The 16,410-nt window shown below is 42.0% G+C and overlaps 1 protein-coding gene across 10 annotated transcripts in view; it reads left to right on the forward strand.

Moving 5' to 3' along the window:
- Positions 1-16,410, forward strand: part of PSEN1 (presenilin 1) — a 79,594-nt gene that overhangs the window by 40,981 nt on the left and 22,203 nt on the right. For all 10 annotated transcript variants that reach the window (XM_024231237.3, XM_024231238.3, XM_024231241.3 and 7 more), the window contains 2 exon segments: positions 5,551-5,618; positions 11,356-11,576. In XM_024231237.3, coding sequence (XP_024087005.1) covers positions 5,551-5,618; positions 11,356-11,576 — 289 coding nt within the window.

Raw genomic sequence — 16,410 nt, forward strand, 5'->3', positions numbered from 1 at the left:
TGTCAAAGCCTTTACAGTGTTGCTCAGATCTGCCCCATGTATATGCCACCCAGTCACCAGTCTGGGACTGGTATTGTGGTGTTCCATTTGTAATTCTGTCGTCAGGGTCGGTGTGTAGTGTTGAGGATCACCTCCATACCCACTCACTTTGGGAATAGACCCGCAAGTTTATAAACAGCTTTAAGAGATTGCTTTCATGAGTTTCTCTCTTTCTGTGATCTCCCTGTGGTTTCTTGGGCTTCCCTTTTCCATTCCTGCAGCCGAAAGTGGACTTTATCTTCCTAAAGTCAGGGCCAAAATGTGGGAGGAGAGAGAGAAATAAAGCAAGGGCTATTTGCCCCACTCTCTCGGGACTGACATTCCTCCAGTCAGAGAGTAAGGATTCCCTCCCTCTGAATTTTAGGCTTCTGCCACCCACATTACCATCACCACAGGATCGTGTGAGGACTGGGCATACAAGAATGGAGAAAAGGGGAAAAGAAGGCCGGGCGTTGTGGCTCACGCCTGTAATCCTAACACTTTGGGAGGCCAAGGCGGGTGGATTGCCTGAGCTCAGGAGTTTATGACCAGCCTGGGCAACATGGTGAAAACCTGTCTCTACTAAAATACAAAAAATTAGCCGGGCGTGGTGGTGGGCGCCTGTAGTTCCAGCTACTCAGGAGGCTGAGGCAGGAGTATTGCTTGAACCCGGGAGGCGGAGGTTGCAGTGAGCCGAGATAGTGCCACTGCACTCCAGCCTGAGCTGCAGTGCGAGACTCTGTCTCCAAATAAAGGAAGAACAACTGGATTTTTACACTCTCTGGGTGTTAGGAGACCTCTTTCCTGATCCTCAAGCCAGAACTAGGGGTCTTCTGGAGCTCCCATTGTCTTGCTAATGCCCACTCAGGTTGTACTGAGTACAGGTGGAGGGAAAAAAGTGGTCGGCTCACTGCTAGTACTTCTAATTCCCCAGCCCACCTACCTCTCATTACTTTTCATCTTTTACAACCAGCTGCTGCCTGCTTTCTGCCCAGGTTTTGTAACTGTGTTCAGTGGGACAGAGAGAGTGGAAGGTGCTTACTCCATCTTATCTGGAACCTTTCTTAATATATTTTTTGTCACATTTGTGCAGCTTTTATCCATCTTTCATTTTATTTTTTTTTTGAGACAGAGTCTCAGTCTCTTGCCCAGGCTGGAGTGTAGTGGCATGATCTTGGCTCACTGCAACCTCTGCCTCCTGGGTTCAAGTGATTCTCCTGCCTCAGCCTCCCAAGTAGTTGGGATTACCGGGACACACCACCATGTGTGGCTAATTTTTGCATTTTTAGTGGAGATGAGGTTTCCCCATGTTGCCCAGGCTGGTCTCGAACTTCTGACCTCAGGTGATCCACTGGCTTCGGCCTTCCAAAGTGCTGGGACTACAGGCCTGAGCCACCATGCCCAGCCTCATTTGAGACAGTTTAAGAGGTTTGTATTCAGCCAGATCTCCACATTTACTTGTTCATTTGTGTTGTGATGTTTTTTAATGTTCAAGTCTTAGCACGCACAAACAATTATATAGAAACAAATTGTTTACTTTGACTCCCAGTATAAGTAAAAGGAGCTTTTGAGTCAGAGATTCAGTAACTTGCCAGAGCCTGTTTGGAAATAAACCCTGAGGATTTCTCATATCAGTGGTTGGTTATGCAATGTCTGTGGCAAGCCCTAGAAGCTAAAAGACCAAACCTTAAAATGTTAAAAACAGAAAAGGCAGTTAATTATTATACATAATTTGTTATAAAAGGAACTATAACTTATTAAAGTCAGATGATTTCTGGCCTTGATAGTTTAGGGTTTAGAGAAGATACTGTTATGTACTGTAAAACAGCAGGGCTGTTTTCTTTCATATCCTTTAGCACAGGAAAGCTGAACTAGGGATTTTTGCAAGATGAGAAAGGCCTGTTGAAATGTGTGTGTATAACATAGTAATAAAAGAAATGCATATGAAAATAACAAATTAACATTTGGCGTATTGACTTTGTCAAGATTGGTCTTTTTTTGTCAGGTAACTAAGCCAGTGTGTATTAATTAAATCAGTAATTAGAAAAAGTTTGTACACTTTGATTTAGTAATTTTGCTTTTATGATATATTCTAAAGAAGGAATTAGAAATTCAGGAAAATATTTGTGAAGTAGGATGTTCATTTTAATGTAAATTAAAATTGGGGAAAGAAAGGGAAAACAATACAGATTCCATGCATAAGGCAAAGGTTCAATTGTGGGTTTATCCATATGAGTAGACTATTACTTTGTAATTTAAAAATCATAGTTTCAGCTGGGCGCAGTGGCTCATGCCTGTAATCCCAGCACTTTGGGAGGCTGAGGTGGGCGGATCGCCTGAGGTCGGAAGTTCGAGACCAGCCTGACCAACATGGGGAAATCCCATCTCTACTAAAAATACAAAAAAATTAGCCGGGCATGATGGCGAGTGCCTGTAATCCCAGCTACCCCGGAGGCTGAGGCAGGAGAAGTGCTTGAATCTGGGAGGCGGAGGTTGCGGTGAGATTGCGCCATTGCACTCCAGCCTGGGCAGCAAGAGCAAAACTCCATCTCAAAATCAATCAATCAGTCAGTCAATCATAGTTTCACGCCAGATGCAGTGGCACGCACCTGTAGACCCAGTTACTTGGGACCCTGAGACGAGATGATTGCTTGAGCCCAGGTTTTCCAGTCTAGCCTGGGAAACATAGTGAGACCCCAGTCTCTTAAAAGAAAATCATATTTTCAAATAATATTTGGTGGCATGAGAATATGTTTGTAATAAAAGATTACATTTGTGAAAGCAGAATGTAAATGGTACACTAGCTGATTCTCACTGTTAAAAGGTCTTTACACACGCCTATACATGCAGATAGAAAACATGTCTGAAAGGGAAACGGTTTTGTTTTGTTTCGTATTGTTTTTTTGAGACAGTGTCTCACTTTGTCACCCAGGCTGGAATGTAGTGGCACTGTCTTGGCTCACTGCAACCTCCACCTCCTGGGTTCAAGCAGTGCTCCCACCTCAACCTCCCTGGTAGCTGGGACTACAGGCGTCTGCCACCACGCCTGGCTAATGTTCGTATTTTTAGTAGAGACGGGGTTTTGGCATGTTGGTCAGGCTGGTCTCGAACTCCTGACCTCAGGCAATCCACCTGTCTCAGCCTCCCAAACTGCTGGGATAACAGGCGTGAGCCACTGTGCCTGGCCTGAAAGGGAAATGTTAATATTAATTTTGGTTGTCACTGGCCATTAGAATAGTTTTCTTCTTTTAGTGTTTCTGTGTTTCTTAAGTGTTATAAGCATATGTTACTTTTGATTCAGAAAAATGCTATTTTTAAAATAAGCAAGACTGGGCACGGTGACTCTCATCAGTTTGGCTGAGACCAGAGGATCACTTGAAGCCAGGAGTTCAAAACCAGCTTGGGCAACAGAGTGAGACCCCCCACCTCTACAAAAAATAAAAATAAAATAAATAAAAAATTAGCCAGGCATGGTGGTGTACCCACGCCTATAGTCTTAGGTACTAGAGAGGCTGAGGTGGGAGTATGGCTTGAGCCCAGTGGTTCGAGATTGCAGTGAGCTACGATCATGCCACTGTACCCCAGCCTGGGCAACACAGTGAGACCCTATCTCAAAAAATAATTAAAAAAAAAATTGGGGGGCTCCTGTAAGGTACAGTTAAAAAAAATTAAAATTAGGCCGGGCACAGTGGCTCACGCCTGTAATCCCAGCACTGTGGGAGGCTAAGGAGGGTGGATCACTTGAGATCAGGAGTTCAAGACCAGCCTGGCCAACATGGTGAAACTTCATCTCTAATACAAAAATTAGCTGGGCGTGGTGGTGGGTGCCTGTAATCCCAGCTACTTGGGAGGCTAAGGCAGGAGAATTGCTTGAATCTGGGAGGTGGAGGTTGCAGTGAGCCAAGACCGTGCTACTGCACTCCAGCCTGGGCAACAGAGTGAGGCTTCATCTCCCAAAAATAAATAAATGAAATTTAAAAAAGAAATAAATAGGAACATCTCCTTCTTCCCTTGCCAAAAAACCAAGGCGAAAAGCGTCTCTCAAGAAAGATGAGAACTTCAATTATTTAATATTTACTCTGGTCCTTAATTTAAAGCTTAATAAGGAATCCCAGTGTACATCTCCCACTGGTATTGTCTGTCTTGGCCAAGACAGACAAGTTTTAAAGAGTGAGATAAAATTTAGGCTAAAGTTGAAGTATTTGGAGGGAAATGTACAGGTGTTCTCAGCTTACCTTTTTTGTTTTTTTTGAGATGGAGTCTCGCTCTGTTGCTCAGGCTGGAGTGCAATGGCGCGATCTTAGCTCTCCACAACCTCCGCCTCCCGGGTTGAAGTTATTCTCCTGCCTCAGCCTCCCGAATAGCTGGGACTGCAGGCATGTGCCACCATGCCTGGCTAATTTTTGTATTTTTAGTAGAGATGGGGTTCATCATATTGGCCAGGCTGGTCTTGAACTCCTGACCTCATGATCCGCCTGCCTTGGCCTCCCAAAGTGCTGGGATTACAGGCGTGGGTCACCGCGCCCGACCTCTCAGTTTACTTTGATATGTATTAATAATAACAAAGACTAATGGATGAGGAGCTAGACAGAAATTTTATAAACCAAGTACTGCGAAATATGAATGGTAGACTCTAGGTGATATATGGGTGTTCACTGTAAAATTAATTAAATGTTGCTGTGTGTTTGAACATTTTTGTAACAAAATGTTGGAAAATTTTGTGGAAGAACACCAGAAACAACTTTGTTGTATTTGGATAGTCAACTTAATTTAGAATATTCAAATGTTGGCTAGGTGCGGCCTAGCACTTTGGGAGGCCAAGACCGGTGGATTACCTCAGGTCAGGAGTTCGAGACCAGCCTGACCAACATGGAGAAACCCTGTCTCTACTAAAAATACAGAATTAGCCAGGCGTGGTGGCACATGTCTGTAATCCCAGCTACTTGGGAGGCTGAGGCAGGAGAATTGCTTGAACCCTGGAGGTGGAGGTTGCGGTGAGCCGAGATTGTGCCGTTGCACTCCATCCTGGGCAACAAGAGCGAAACTCCGTCTCAGAAAAAAAAAAAAAAAAAAGAATATTCAAATGTCCAAGGAGTACCAATATCTAGGTAAAGCCATTCTGTTGGCCTTTGCCAAATTGTACTATTTTATAAAGTTGTTTTAAAGAGAGATGTGGGCCGGGCATGGTGGTGCACATCTGTAATCTCAGCACTTTGGGAGCCTGAGGCGGGTGGATCACTTGAGGTCAGGAATTTGAGACCAGCCTGTGCAACATGGCGAAAACCTGTCTCTACTAAAAATACAAAAATTAGCCTAGCGTGGTGGCGCGCACGCATGGTCCCACCTACTCAGGAGGCTTAAGCACGAGAATTGCTTGAACCCAGGAGGCAGAGGTTGCAGTGACCTGAGATCACGCCACTGCACTCCAGTCTGGGCGACAAAGTGAGACCCTGTCTCAAAAAAGAAAAAAAAAAGTGTACTTTTTAAGGGTTGTGGGACCTGTTAATTACATTGAAATGCTTTCTTTTCTAGGTCATCCATGCCTGGCTTATTATATCATCTCTATTGTTGCTGTTCTTTTTTTCATTCATTTACTTGGGGTAAGTTGTGAAATTTTTGGTCTGTCTTTCAGAAGTAATTACCTTTGTGCTCTGTAGCTATCACTTAAAGCCATGTACTTTGTTGATGAATTACTCTGAAATTTTAATTGTTTCCACATATAGGTCATACTTGGTATATAAAAGACAAGTCAGTATTACTAATTGAGACATTCTTCTGTTGCTCCTTGCTTATAATAAGTAGAACTGAAAGAACTTAAGACTACAGTTAATTCTAAGCCTTTTTGAAGATTATATATTCTTCTAGTAGAAGTCTGTGAGTCAGAATGTTAAGAAAGGGTTTTAAGAATGTATAAAAACCAGAATAATTGATTTTCATACTTCTATATTATTTTTTATCAGTGACTCTTTTCTTTCTAATGAAATCTTATATGAAATTTTCATATATAATATAGAAAAAAGTGGATCTAGTCAAACAATAGTGAAGCTCAGAGATGTGCCATCGTGGCCTTTTTCTCAGCTCAAGTGGCAGAATACAGTTTGTAAACAATTGCACTAGCTCTTAAATTCGAAGAGGCAGTCAAACTAATAAATAAATTGGAGAGTTACTTCTTTGGTAAAGGATTAAGGGAAATAACCACAAACAAAAGAAGCAAATATGAGAATCTATGTGAAATGGATGATATTCTAGAAAAAAAATTATCAAAACTGACCCCTGAAGAGAGAGAAAATCTAAACAAAGAAGAAATACAGAAAGTTACGGAAGAAGTTTCCACCCCACCTGCACAAATAGCAATAGTACCAGGCCCCAGTGGATTAATGGGGAAATTCTGTTAAACCTTTAAGGAATGGTAACTCTAATACTAAGTGTTCCAGAACATATAAAAAGAAAAAAAGCTTCCAGATTAATTTTATGAAGCCAGCATAACATTGGTAGCTAAAGCCCCACAAGTTATCAAGTAAAAGAAAACTATTGGTCAGTTATATTTATTGATCTCAAAAGAATAACAGAATATTAAGAGAATTCAGCAATAGATTAAAAGAATAATACTTTTTTTTGAGTCTCACTCTGTCGCCCAGGCTGCAGTGCAGTGGCATGATCTCGGCTCACTGCAACCCCCACCTCCTGGATTCAGGCGATTCTCCTGTCTCAGCCCCCCGAGTAACCGGGACTACAGGTGCACACCACGATGCCCAGCTAATTTTTGTATTTTTAGTAGAGACAGGGTTTCACCACGTTGGCCAGGATGGTCTCGATCTCCTGACCTCGTGATCCACCCGCCTTGGCCTCCCAAAGTGCTGGGATTACAGGCCTGAGCCACTGCACCCTGCCATAATAATACATTTGACCAAGTGGAGTTTGTTTGCAGAATGGAAGATTGGTTCATTATAAGTTGCTGTATTACTAGATCATCATCTCTGTATGTGCTAAAAGGCATTCGATAAGATTCCACACCTGTTCTTGATCAGATTCCTTAATAAATAGATAGGGTCGGGTGTGGTGGCTCATGCTTATAATCTCAATACTCTGGGAGGCTAAGGTAGGAGGATAGCTTGAGGTTGAAAGTTGGATACCAACCTGCACAGCATAACAAGACTTTGCCTCTACAAAAAATAAATTAGCCAGTTGTGGTGTGTGCCTGTAGTTCTAGCTGCGTGGGAGACTAAGGTGGGAGGATAGCTTGAGCCCAGGAATTCAAGGCTGCAGTGAGCTATGATTGCGCCACTGCACTCCAGCCTGGGTGACTCAGTCTCTAAAAATAAATAAATAACTAAATCTCTAACATTATAAAATGTATGTATCTCATTCTAAAGGCCAATGTCATCCTCATAGGGAAACTAGAAGCTTGCCTATTAAGGTCAGGAATGAGATGGAGGTTTTCTTTTCTTTTTTTTGTTTTTTTGTTTGTTTGTTTTTTGTTTTGTTTTTTTCTGAGACAGACTCTCACTCTGTCATCCCGGCTGGAGTGCAATGGTGTGATCTCGGCTCACAGGAACCTCTGCCTCCCGGGTTCAAGCGATTCTCCTGCCTCAAGGCCTCCCAAGTAGCTGGGATTACAGGCGCCTGCCACTATGCCCGGCTAATTTTTGTATTTTTAGTAGAGCAGGGGTTTCACCATGTTGGCCAGGCTGGTCTCGAACTCCTGACCTCAGGTGATCCACCTGCCTCCGCCTCCCAAAATGCTGGGATTACAGGCCTGAGCCACTGTGCCCAGCTGAGATGAAGGTTTTCTTTATCACCAATTATCTAGCATTTCTCTGTTGGGACTAGCAAACACAATTAAACAAGAGAAAGAAATACGAACTGTATAATTTGGAAAAGAAGGTTAAATTACGAATATTTGGAGATGAAATGATTGTTTACTTTGTTTTAGAACTAACCGAAAACCAATTCAAATTACTAAGTAAGTTTGGTAAGGCAATTGATTACAAAATTAAACAAAAGTCCCCTGTCTGGGTGCCATGGCTCACGCCTGTAATCCCAGCACTTTGGGAGGCCGAGGCGGGTGGATCACCTGAGGTCAGGAGTTCGAGACCAGCCTGGCCAACACGGTGAAACCCCACCTCTACTAAAAATACAAAAAATTAGCCGGGTGTGGTGGTGGGTGCCTATAATGCCAGCTACTCGGGAGGCTGAGACAGGAGAATGGCGTGAACCTGGGAGGTGGAGGTTGCTGTGAGCCAAGATTGCACCATTGCACTCCAGCCTGGGCAACAAGAGTGAAACTCCGTCTCAAAAAAATTAAATAAAATGAAAACACAAATCAATAACCTTCACATAAACAACTAGTTAGAAAACACAATAAAAGGACAAGTCCCATTTATGATAGCAGCAAAAAAGATTAAATATCTACGAGTAAACAAGAATTGTGCAAGCCCTGGACACTGGTGAAGCAGAGATGCCAGCTGAGGTTCTGCCCCCAGCTCCCCTTAAGCTGAGCAGTGTGGAGAACATCTTGCACAGGCTGCTGACTGCCTTCCAAGAAGCCCTTGACCTTTACCATGTGTTGGTCTCCCTTGACCGGGTGGGCACTGAGCAGTAGCAGGTGTAGACTGAGCTGGCCTCTACCTTCCTTTGGATCCACAGCCAGTTGTAGGCCAACAACTGGGTGGATGGGTCTGATGTGGCTCCAGGCCCTCTCCAGCTCAGGTTACCCCTCCTTACGTACATTGTATTCAGAGCTGCTAGTGCAGGCTGTGCAGAGGAAGGCAGGGGGCACTGAGGGCCAGCAGTCCCTGCTCCTGCTTCTGAAGAAATAGATATTTTAAGTGAAAAAACTTAACAGCTTAGAGGGGTGAAAAAGATAATATGCAAGATCTATTATTGAGAATTTTAAGGCTGGGTGTGATGGCTCACACTTGTAATCTCACCTATTTGGGAGGCCGAGGTGGGAGGATCCTTTGAGCCCAGGGGTTCTAGACCATCCTGGGCAACATGGTGAAACTCCATCTCTACAAAAAATACAAAACTTAGCCAGGCATGGTGGTGCATGCCTGTAGCCCCAGCTGCTTGGGAGGCTGAGGCAGGAGGATCACTTGAGCCAAGGACTTTGGGGCTGCAGTGAACTATGATTGTGCCCTCTATCCAGGGTGACCGTGAGACCTTGACTCTATTTAAAAAAAAAAAAAAATTAAAATATGCTATCATTTGTGTCAAGTAGAAAAGTATATGTATGATATGTATAGACTTTTTGGAAGGATGTACATGAAATTAATAGTAGTGCTTTCCAGTCAGGCACGGTGGCTCACACCTGTACTCTCAACATTTTTGGAGGTGGAGACAGGAGGATTGCTTGAGCCTAGGAGTTCATAGCCAGCCTGGGCAACATAGCAAGACCCCATCTCAAGAAAAAATAGTGCTTTCCTCTAGAGAGGGGAACCATGGGGCACAGTGGGGAGAAAACCTACTTTTCACAGTATCTGTTGTAAATTTTATATCTTATTCATGTATTACCTAGCCAAAGATTAATAAATAGATTTTTTTTTGTTTTTTGTTTTTGTTTTTTAGTTCAAGGATACCGGAAATGCTTAATATAAATATCTACATTGTCCAGAAATTTCAATGTTTACTCTATTTTGGAATTTCAAAGTGGGAGAGGGATCATTTTTTTGGACGGTACCTGAAACTCAAAGTTTATGCCTAAAGGCGTGCTTGCTTTCTCCTCAGTTACCTCAGGCATCTTCTACAGTTGCAATCTCTTTGTTGTTAGATGGTGGATTTTTCCTCCCCAAAATTAAAATAGTATGTTCTTCATTATAAAAATACTTAACATTCATTGTTTTTTTAAAAAAGACATTATATAAGATTATAAAGAAGAAAAATGACCAGATTCCCACCACCTAAAGATAAGTCCTGTCATCCTTTCAGGAATTAATATATCGATTTCTCATCTACTCTTCTCTCACACTACTTTGCATAAATGGGATCATAAATGGGATCCTATATTTTTTCAAGCAACAGTGTGTTATGCCTATATAACTCAATGTTTATATGTGTATATTAAAAAATGTATTTGTGTATATGTGTATATATGTGTGTGTGTGTATGATGATTCTTCTCCCGCTTTGAAGGTGAAAGAAAGCACACCTTTATTTAAGCATAAACTTTGGGTTTCAGATACTGTCTGGAAGGATGATTTATCTCCCACTTTGAAATTCCAAAATACATACATATATATATTTTTTTTTCTTTTCTTTTTTAGTGTTAGGATCTTGCTCTGTTGCCCAGGCTGGAGTGCAGTAGTGTGATCGTAGCTCACGCAGCCTCCAACTCCCAGGCTCAAGCTATCTTCCTGCCCCAGCCTCCTGAGTAGCTGGGACTGCAGGCATGTGCCATCACCTTTAGCTAATTTTAAAATTTTTTTGTAGTGATAGAGTCTCACTGTGTTGCCCAGGCTGGTCTGGAATTCCTGGCCTCAAGTGATCCTCCCACCTCAGCCTCCCAAAGTGCTGGGATGAGAGTGTGAGCCACTGTGCCTAGCCTGCATATATCTATTTTTAATGACTGCTAAATCTCATTGTATGAAAATTTATGTCCTAGCTATAAAATTTATTAGCACGTTTAATTTTTTCTAATTTCAGATGTTTTAAACTAATATTTCCCAAAGCATAGTATGGCATTTTAGGTATTATGTGACCTTTTTTCCTGTTTGTACTTATTTTTATAGTTATGGCCTGTGCAACTGGTTTCCCATTTATATGAATGATACAGAGCTTCCTGTTAAGAAAAAGTTCAGCTTGGGGAAAAAAAGTGAATTGTTCAACTTGAGGGAAAAAAGTGAATTAATTGGCCAGGCACCGTGGCTCATGCTTGTAATCCCAGCACTTTGGGAGTCTTAGGCGGGTGGATTGCTTGAACTCAGGAGTTTTAGACCAACCTGGGCAACATGGTGAAACCCTATCTGTACAAAAAAAATTAGAAAAATTAGCTGGGCATGGTGGCACACACCTGTTGTCCCACCTACTTAGGAGGCTGAGCTGGGAGGACCACCTGATCTCCGGAGGTCAAGACTGCAGTGAGCCGTGATTGCACCACTTTACTCCAGCCTGGGCAACAAAATGAGACCCTGGCTCAAAAACAAAAACAAACAGAAAAAGAGTAAATTAATTTAAAGGGAAGTATTAAATAAATAATAGCACAGTTGATATAGGTTATGATAAAATTATAAAGGTGCGATATTAATATCTAATGTTTGGGAGCCATCACATTATTCTAAATAATGTTTTGGTGAAAATTATTGTACATAAATCTTTTAAAATCTGTGTAATTTTTTTTCAGGGAAGTGTTTAAAACCTATAACGTTGCTGTGGACTACATTACTGTTGCACTCCTGATCTGGAATTTTGGTGTGGTGGGAATGATTTCCATTCACTGGAAAGGTCCACTTCGACTCCAGCAGGCATATCTCATTATGATTAGTGCCCTCATGGCCCTGGTGTTTATCAAGTACCTCCCTGAATGGACTGCGTGGCTCATCTTGGCTGTGATTTCAGTATATGGTAAAACTCAAGACTGATAATTTGTTTGTCACAGGAATGCCCCACTGGAGTGTTTTCTTTCCTCGTCTCTTTATCTTGATTTAGAGAAAATGGTAACATGTACATCCCATAACTCTTCAGTAAATCATTAATTAGCTATAGTAACTTTTTCATTTGAAGATTTCGGCTGGGCATGGTAGCTCATGCTTGTAATCTCAGCACTTTGGGAGGCTGAGGCGGGCAGATCACCTAAGCCCAGAGTTCAAGACCAGCCTGGGCAACATGGCAAAACCTCATATCTACAGAAAATACAGAAATTAGCCAGGCGTGGTGGTGCACACCTGTAGTCCCAGCTACTTAGGAGGCTGAGGTGGGAGGATCGATTGAGCCCAGGAGGTCAAGGCTGCGGTGAGCCATGATTGCATACTGCATTCCAGCCTGGGTGATAGAACAAGACCTTGTCTCAAAAAAAATTTGGTTTTTCAAGAAGAGGTTTTGACAAGCTGGCCAATATGGTGAAACCTTGTCTCTACTAAAAATACAAAAATTAGCTGGGTGTGGTGGTGTACCCCTGTAATCCCAGCTACTTGAGAGGCTGAGGCAGGAGAATTACTTGAACCCAGGAAGTGGAGGTTGCAGTGAGCCGAGATGGTGCCACTGCACTCTAGCCTGGGTGGCAGAGCGAGACTCTGTCTCAAAAAAAAAAAAGCGAAAAAAAAAAAAGCACAAGCAGAGTGGTAGACACACAAACTGCTCAATTCATTTTTTAAACGATTTTTTTTCCTTTATATCTTACTGCATAAGCTTTTTTCTTTTTTTTGAGAAAAAGTCTTGCTGTGTCACCCAGGCTGGGGTGCAGTGGCGCAGTCATAGCTCACTGCAACCTTGAACTCCCGGGCTCATGCGATCCTCCCACGTCAGCCTCTCGAGTAGCTAGAACTACAGGTGTGTACCACCATGCCTGACTTTTTTATTTTTTGTAGAGAGAACGTCTGCTATATTGCCTAGGCTGGTCTTGAACTCTTGGGTTCAAGCAATCCTCCTGCCTTGGCCTCTCAAGGTATTGGGATTATAGGTGTGAGCCACTGCATCTGGCCTCAATTCACTTTTAAAATCAAAATTAGGTTACCTACTTTTTATAAGGTAATGTGTAGAATTATTCTTTTAAAAATAAAACCGATTTGGACAGTGTGAGATTCACATTCTGTAACCACCAGTGTGACATGGGTCCTGAACAGTTAGAACATACTCCAGCCATTAACCCAGGCAGCTTTCAGGTATGTACTCTGTGGCTGTTGCCCTGTATGAAAGCCAAAAAGGGATCCATTTTCAGAGATTAGTATGTGACCCCTTCTATATTATAAGGCCATGGCCATACTCTTTTTTTTTTCCTTTTTGTTTTTTTCTTCCAAAGACAGGATCTCTCTCTGTCATCCACACTAGAGTACAGTGGCATGAACGTGGCTTACTGCAGCCTCAAACTCTTGTCCTGGGCTCAAACAATCCTCCCACCTCAGCCTCCAAAGTAGATAGAACTATAGGCATGCACTACCATGCGTAATTTAAAAAAAAAATTTTTTTTTTGCAGAGATGAGATCTCACTGTGTTTCCCAGGCTTGTCTGGAACTCCTAGCCTTAAGCGATCCTCCCACCTTGGCCTCCCAAAGTGTTGGGATTGCAAGCATGAGCCACCATGCCTGGCCATACACTTTTTTTTGAGACGGAGTCTGGCTCTGTCGCCCAGGCTGGAGTGCAGTGGCGTGATCTCGGCTCACTGCAAGCTTCACCTCCCAGGTTCATGCCATTCTCCTGCCTCAGCTTCCCAAGTAGCTGGGACTACAGGCATCTGCCACCACGCCCGGCTAATTTTTTTTTATTTGTAGTAGAGACGGGGTTTCACCGTGTTAGCCAGGATGATCTCGATCTCCTGACCTCATGATTCACCCGCCTCGGCCTCCCAAAGTGTTGGGATTACAGGCATGAGCCACCGTGCCCGGCCTGGCCATACACTTTTATCACTATTTACATACTTACTAAAATCTTTGGGGGCCTGTAATAGGAAACATCATCCTCATTTGATTGACGAAGAAGTCTGTGGAAATAGGATTGAACTGGTTCTGTTCTTGTATTTGAGTAATCAGTTGTGGAACTATAGAAGTCATATACTCTCTCTGACTTTCATAATTACCTTATGTTGTATAGTACTTCATGGTTTGCAAAGTAACCATCTATTCTTGCTTAGGTGTGAATAAGAATGCCAGGTCTGGAGACAGAATGTCTGGGTTCAAATTCTACTCATCACTTTTTTTTTTTTTTTTTTTTTTTGAGATAGAGGAGTGCATTTTTTTTTTTTTTTTTTTTTTTTTTTTTTTTTTTTTTGAGATAGAGGAGTGCAGTGGCTTGATCTCAGCTAACTATTATACTCTACCTCCCGGGGTCAAGCGATTCTCCTGCCTCAGCCTTCTGAGTAGCTGGGACTACAAGTGCGCACCACCACGCCCAGCTAATTTTTGTATTTTTAGTAGAGACGGGGTTTTGCCATGTTGGCCAGGCTGGTCTCAAACTCCTGACCTCAAGTGATCTGCCCGCCTCAGCCTCCCAAAGTGCTGGGATTACAGGTGTGAGCCACTGCGCCTGGCCTACTCATCACTTACTAGCTATTTGACCACACAAGTTACTCAACTCCTATGTCAGTTATGAAGATTAAATTAAAGGATCCATTTAATACAATAATACACTTAGAACAATGTCTATCAGTAAATTTTTTCTGTTTTAAGAAACAGGATCTCACTCTGTCCTCCAGGCTGGAGTGAAGTGGCACGATTATAGCTCACTGTAGCTTCAAAAGCCTGAGCTCAAGCAGTCCTCCTGTCTCAGGCTTTGAGTAGATAAGACTACAGGCACAGGTTGGTGTTGACCTCCTGGCCTCAAGCAGCCTCCCAAAGTGCTGAGATTACAGGCATGAGCCACTATACCCAGCCCAGTGTTATATTTTTATATAATCCTATGAAGTATCAAGGCAGTTATTATCCCTGTTTTACTGCTAAGAAACTTAAAGTTTACAGAGGTAAATTATTTGCCTAAGCTTAAACTCTGATCTTGAATCTGAATCCCAAGTCCAATATTCTTTTCACTGTATTACAATATTTTTACCATCAACCCTCCATTCTGTCTGCACATCATACAAATGAGTATCTCTACAGAGCTTTGAGTTCCTTTTAAACAAAAGAGATTTTTGTACCCAATGTTTAGTGATTCTCGGCTCCATTTTTACAAGGTTTCAAGATTTAATTTGTCAAAAAAGTTCTGAAATTTTCAAAGCACAAGCAATTTTAATTTAATTGCTCTAAAAAATAAGCAGATTTATCATTTAGCAATTCTTTAAGGGAGAGTGTATCATAAAACAAGTAGTACCAAATGTGGCAGAGTCAAACAAGTTGAAAATCTCATTACTTCAGAGCAAGGCAGACTTCTCATTCAAACAAATTGAAGTAGAAGTGGTGAGAGTAGAGGTTTCTTTGTGTATGTGTTTTATTACTGTACTATATTATATTATAGTTCTATATATACTATATCATATTGTACATATACATATTATTATACAAAGAGACATGACCACTTCGAGGCATGAAATTTTTTTTTTTTTTTTTTTTTTTTGAGACAGGGTCTTACTCTGTCACCTAGGCAATGGCGCCATCTTGGCTCACTGCAACCTCCACCTCCAGGGCTCAAGCAATCCTCCCACCTCAGCTTCCTGAGTAGCTGGGATGATAGCACCATGAGCTGCTAATTTTTTGTATTTTTGTTAGAGATGGGGTTTTGCCATCTTGGCCAGGCTGATCTCAAACTCCTGAGCATGAGTGATCTGCCGCTCAGCCTCCCTAAAGTGCTGGAATTACAAGCATAAGCCACTGTGCCCGGCAAGACATGAAATTTTTAAATGTAAATGCATCTAAGTGACAATAATGTCAACACAAGCTATCAATTCTTCCTTTACAAGTTTAGCTATACCTGTTTTATATTTTTCAGTGTTTAAAATTATTTTTATATTCTGAATTTTCTTTCTTTCTTTTTTTTTTTTTTTTGAGATGGAGTCTCGCTGTATTGCCCAGGGTGGAGTGCAGTGGCGCGATCTCAGCTCCCTGCAAGCTCTGCTTCCCGGGTTCACGCCATTCTCCTGCCTCAGCCTCCCGAGTAGCTTGGGACTACAGGCGCCCACCACCACACCCAGCTAATTTTTTGTATTTTTAGTAGAGACGGGGTTTCACCGTGTTAGCCAGGATGGTCTTGATCTCCTGACCTTGTGATCTGCCCACCTCGGCCTCCCAAAGTGCTGGGATTACAGGCGTGAGCCACTGCGCCCGGCCTGTATTCTGAATTTTCATGACAGAAACTGAAAGAAAAAGTGCAGTTGATGGAAAGAAATGGTATAAACAGGAATAACAGCCATATTGTTTCCTCTCTGATTTATTATTTTTGTAAAATAAGCTACTTTTCAGCACCACATATGTTCTGAGACCTGAATATTTGTGACCAAAGAGTAAAGAAGTAATAAACTTTATCTTGCAAAGAGTTATTATTTATTTAAATTTACTGCCCTCTTACTTCAAGTATTTCTCAGTAGTACGTAATACTGCTTTTAAAAAGGAGAAGGGATTAATTTCTTCTACTCTGCTCTTCATATTTTGAAAAGTTCAGTCAAATCCCCTTTATTAAATTCATCTCGGAGTAATCTTTTTATTTATAGTTCATATCCGTGATTAGTTTAGAAGTGACTTCTCCCTATTTCTGCTCACTGTAGGTTGACAACTGCTTAAAATAGTCTATCTCACCATTATCTCTGCAGCTTTCCTTT

Source organism: Pongo abelii, chromosome 15 (assembly GCF_028885655.2).
Source record: "Pongo abelii isolate AG06213 chromosome 15, NHGRI_mPonAbe1-v2.0_pri, whole genome shotgun sequence".
Lineage (NCBI taxonomy): Eukaryota > Metazoa > Chordata > Mammalia > Primates > Hominidae > Pongo > Pongo abelii.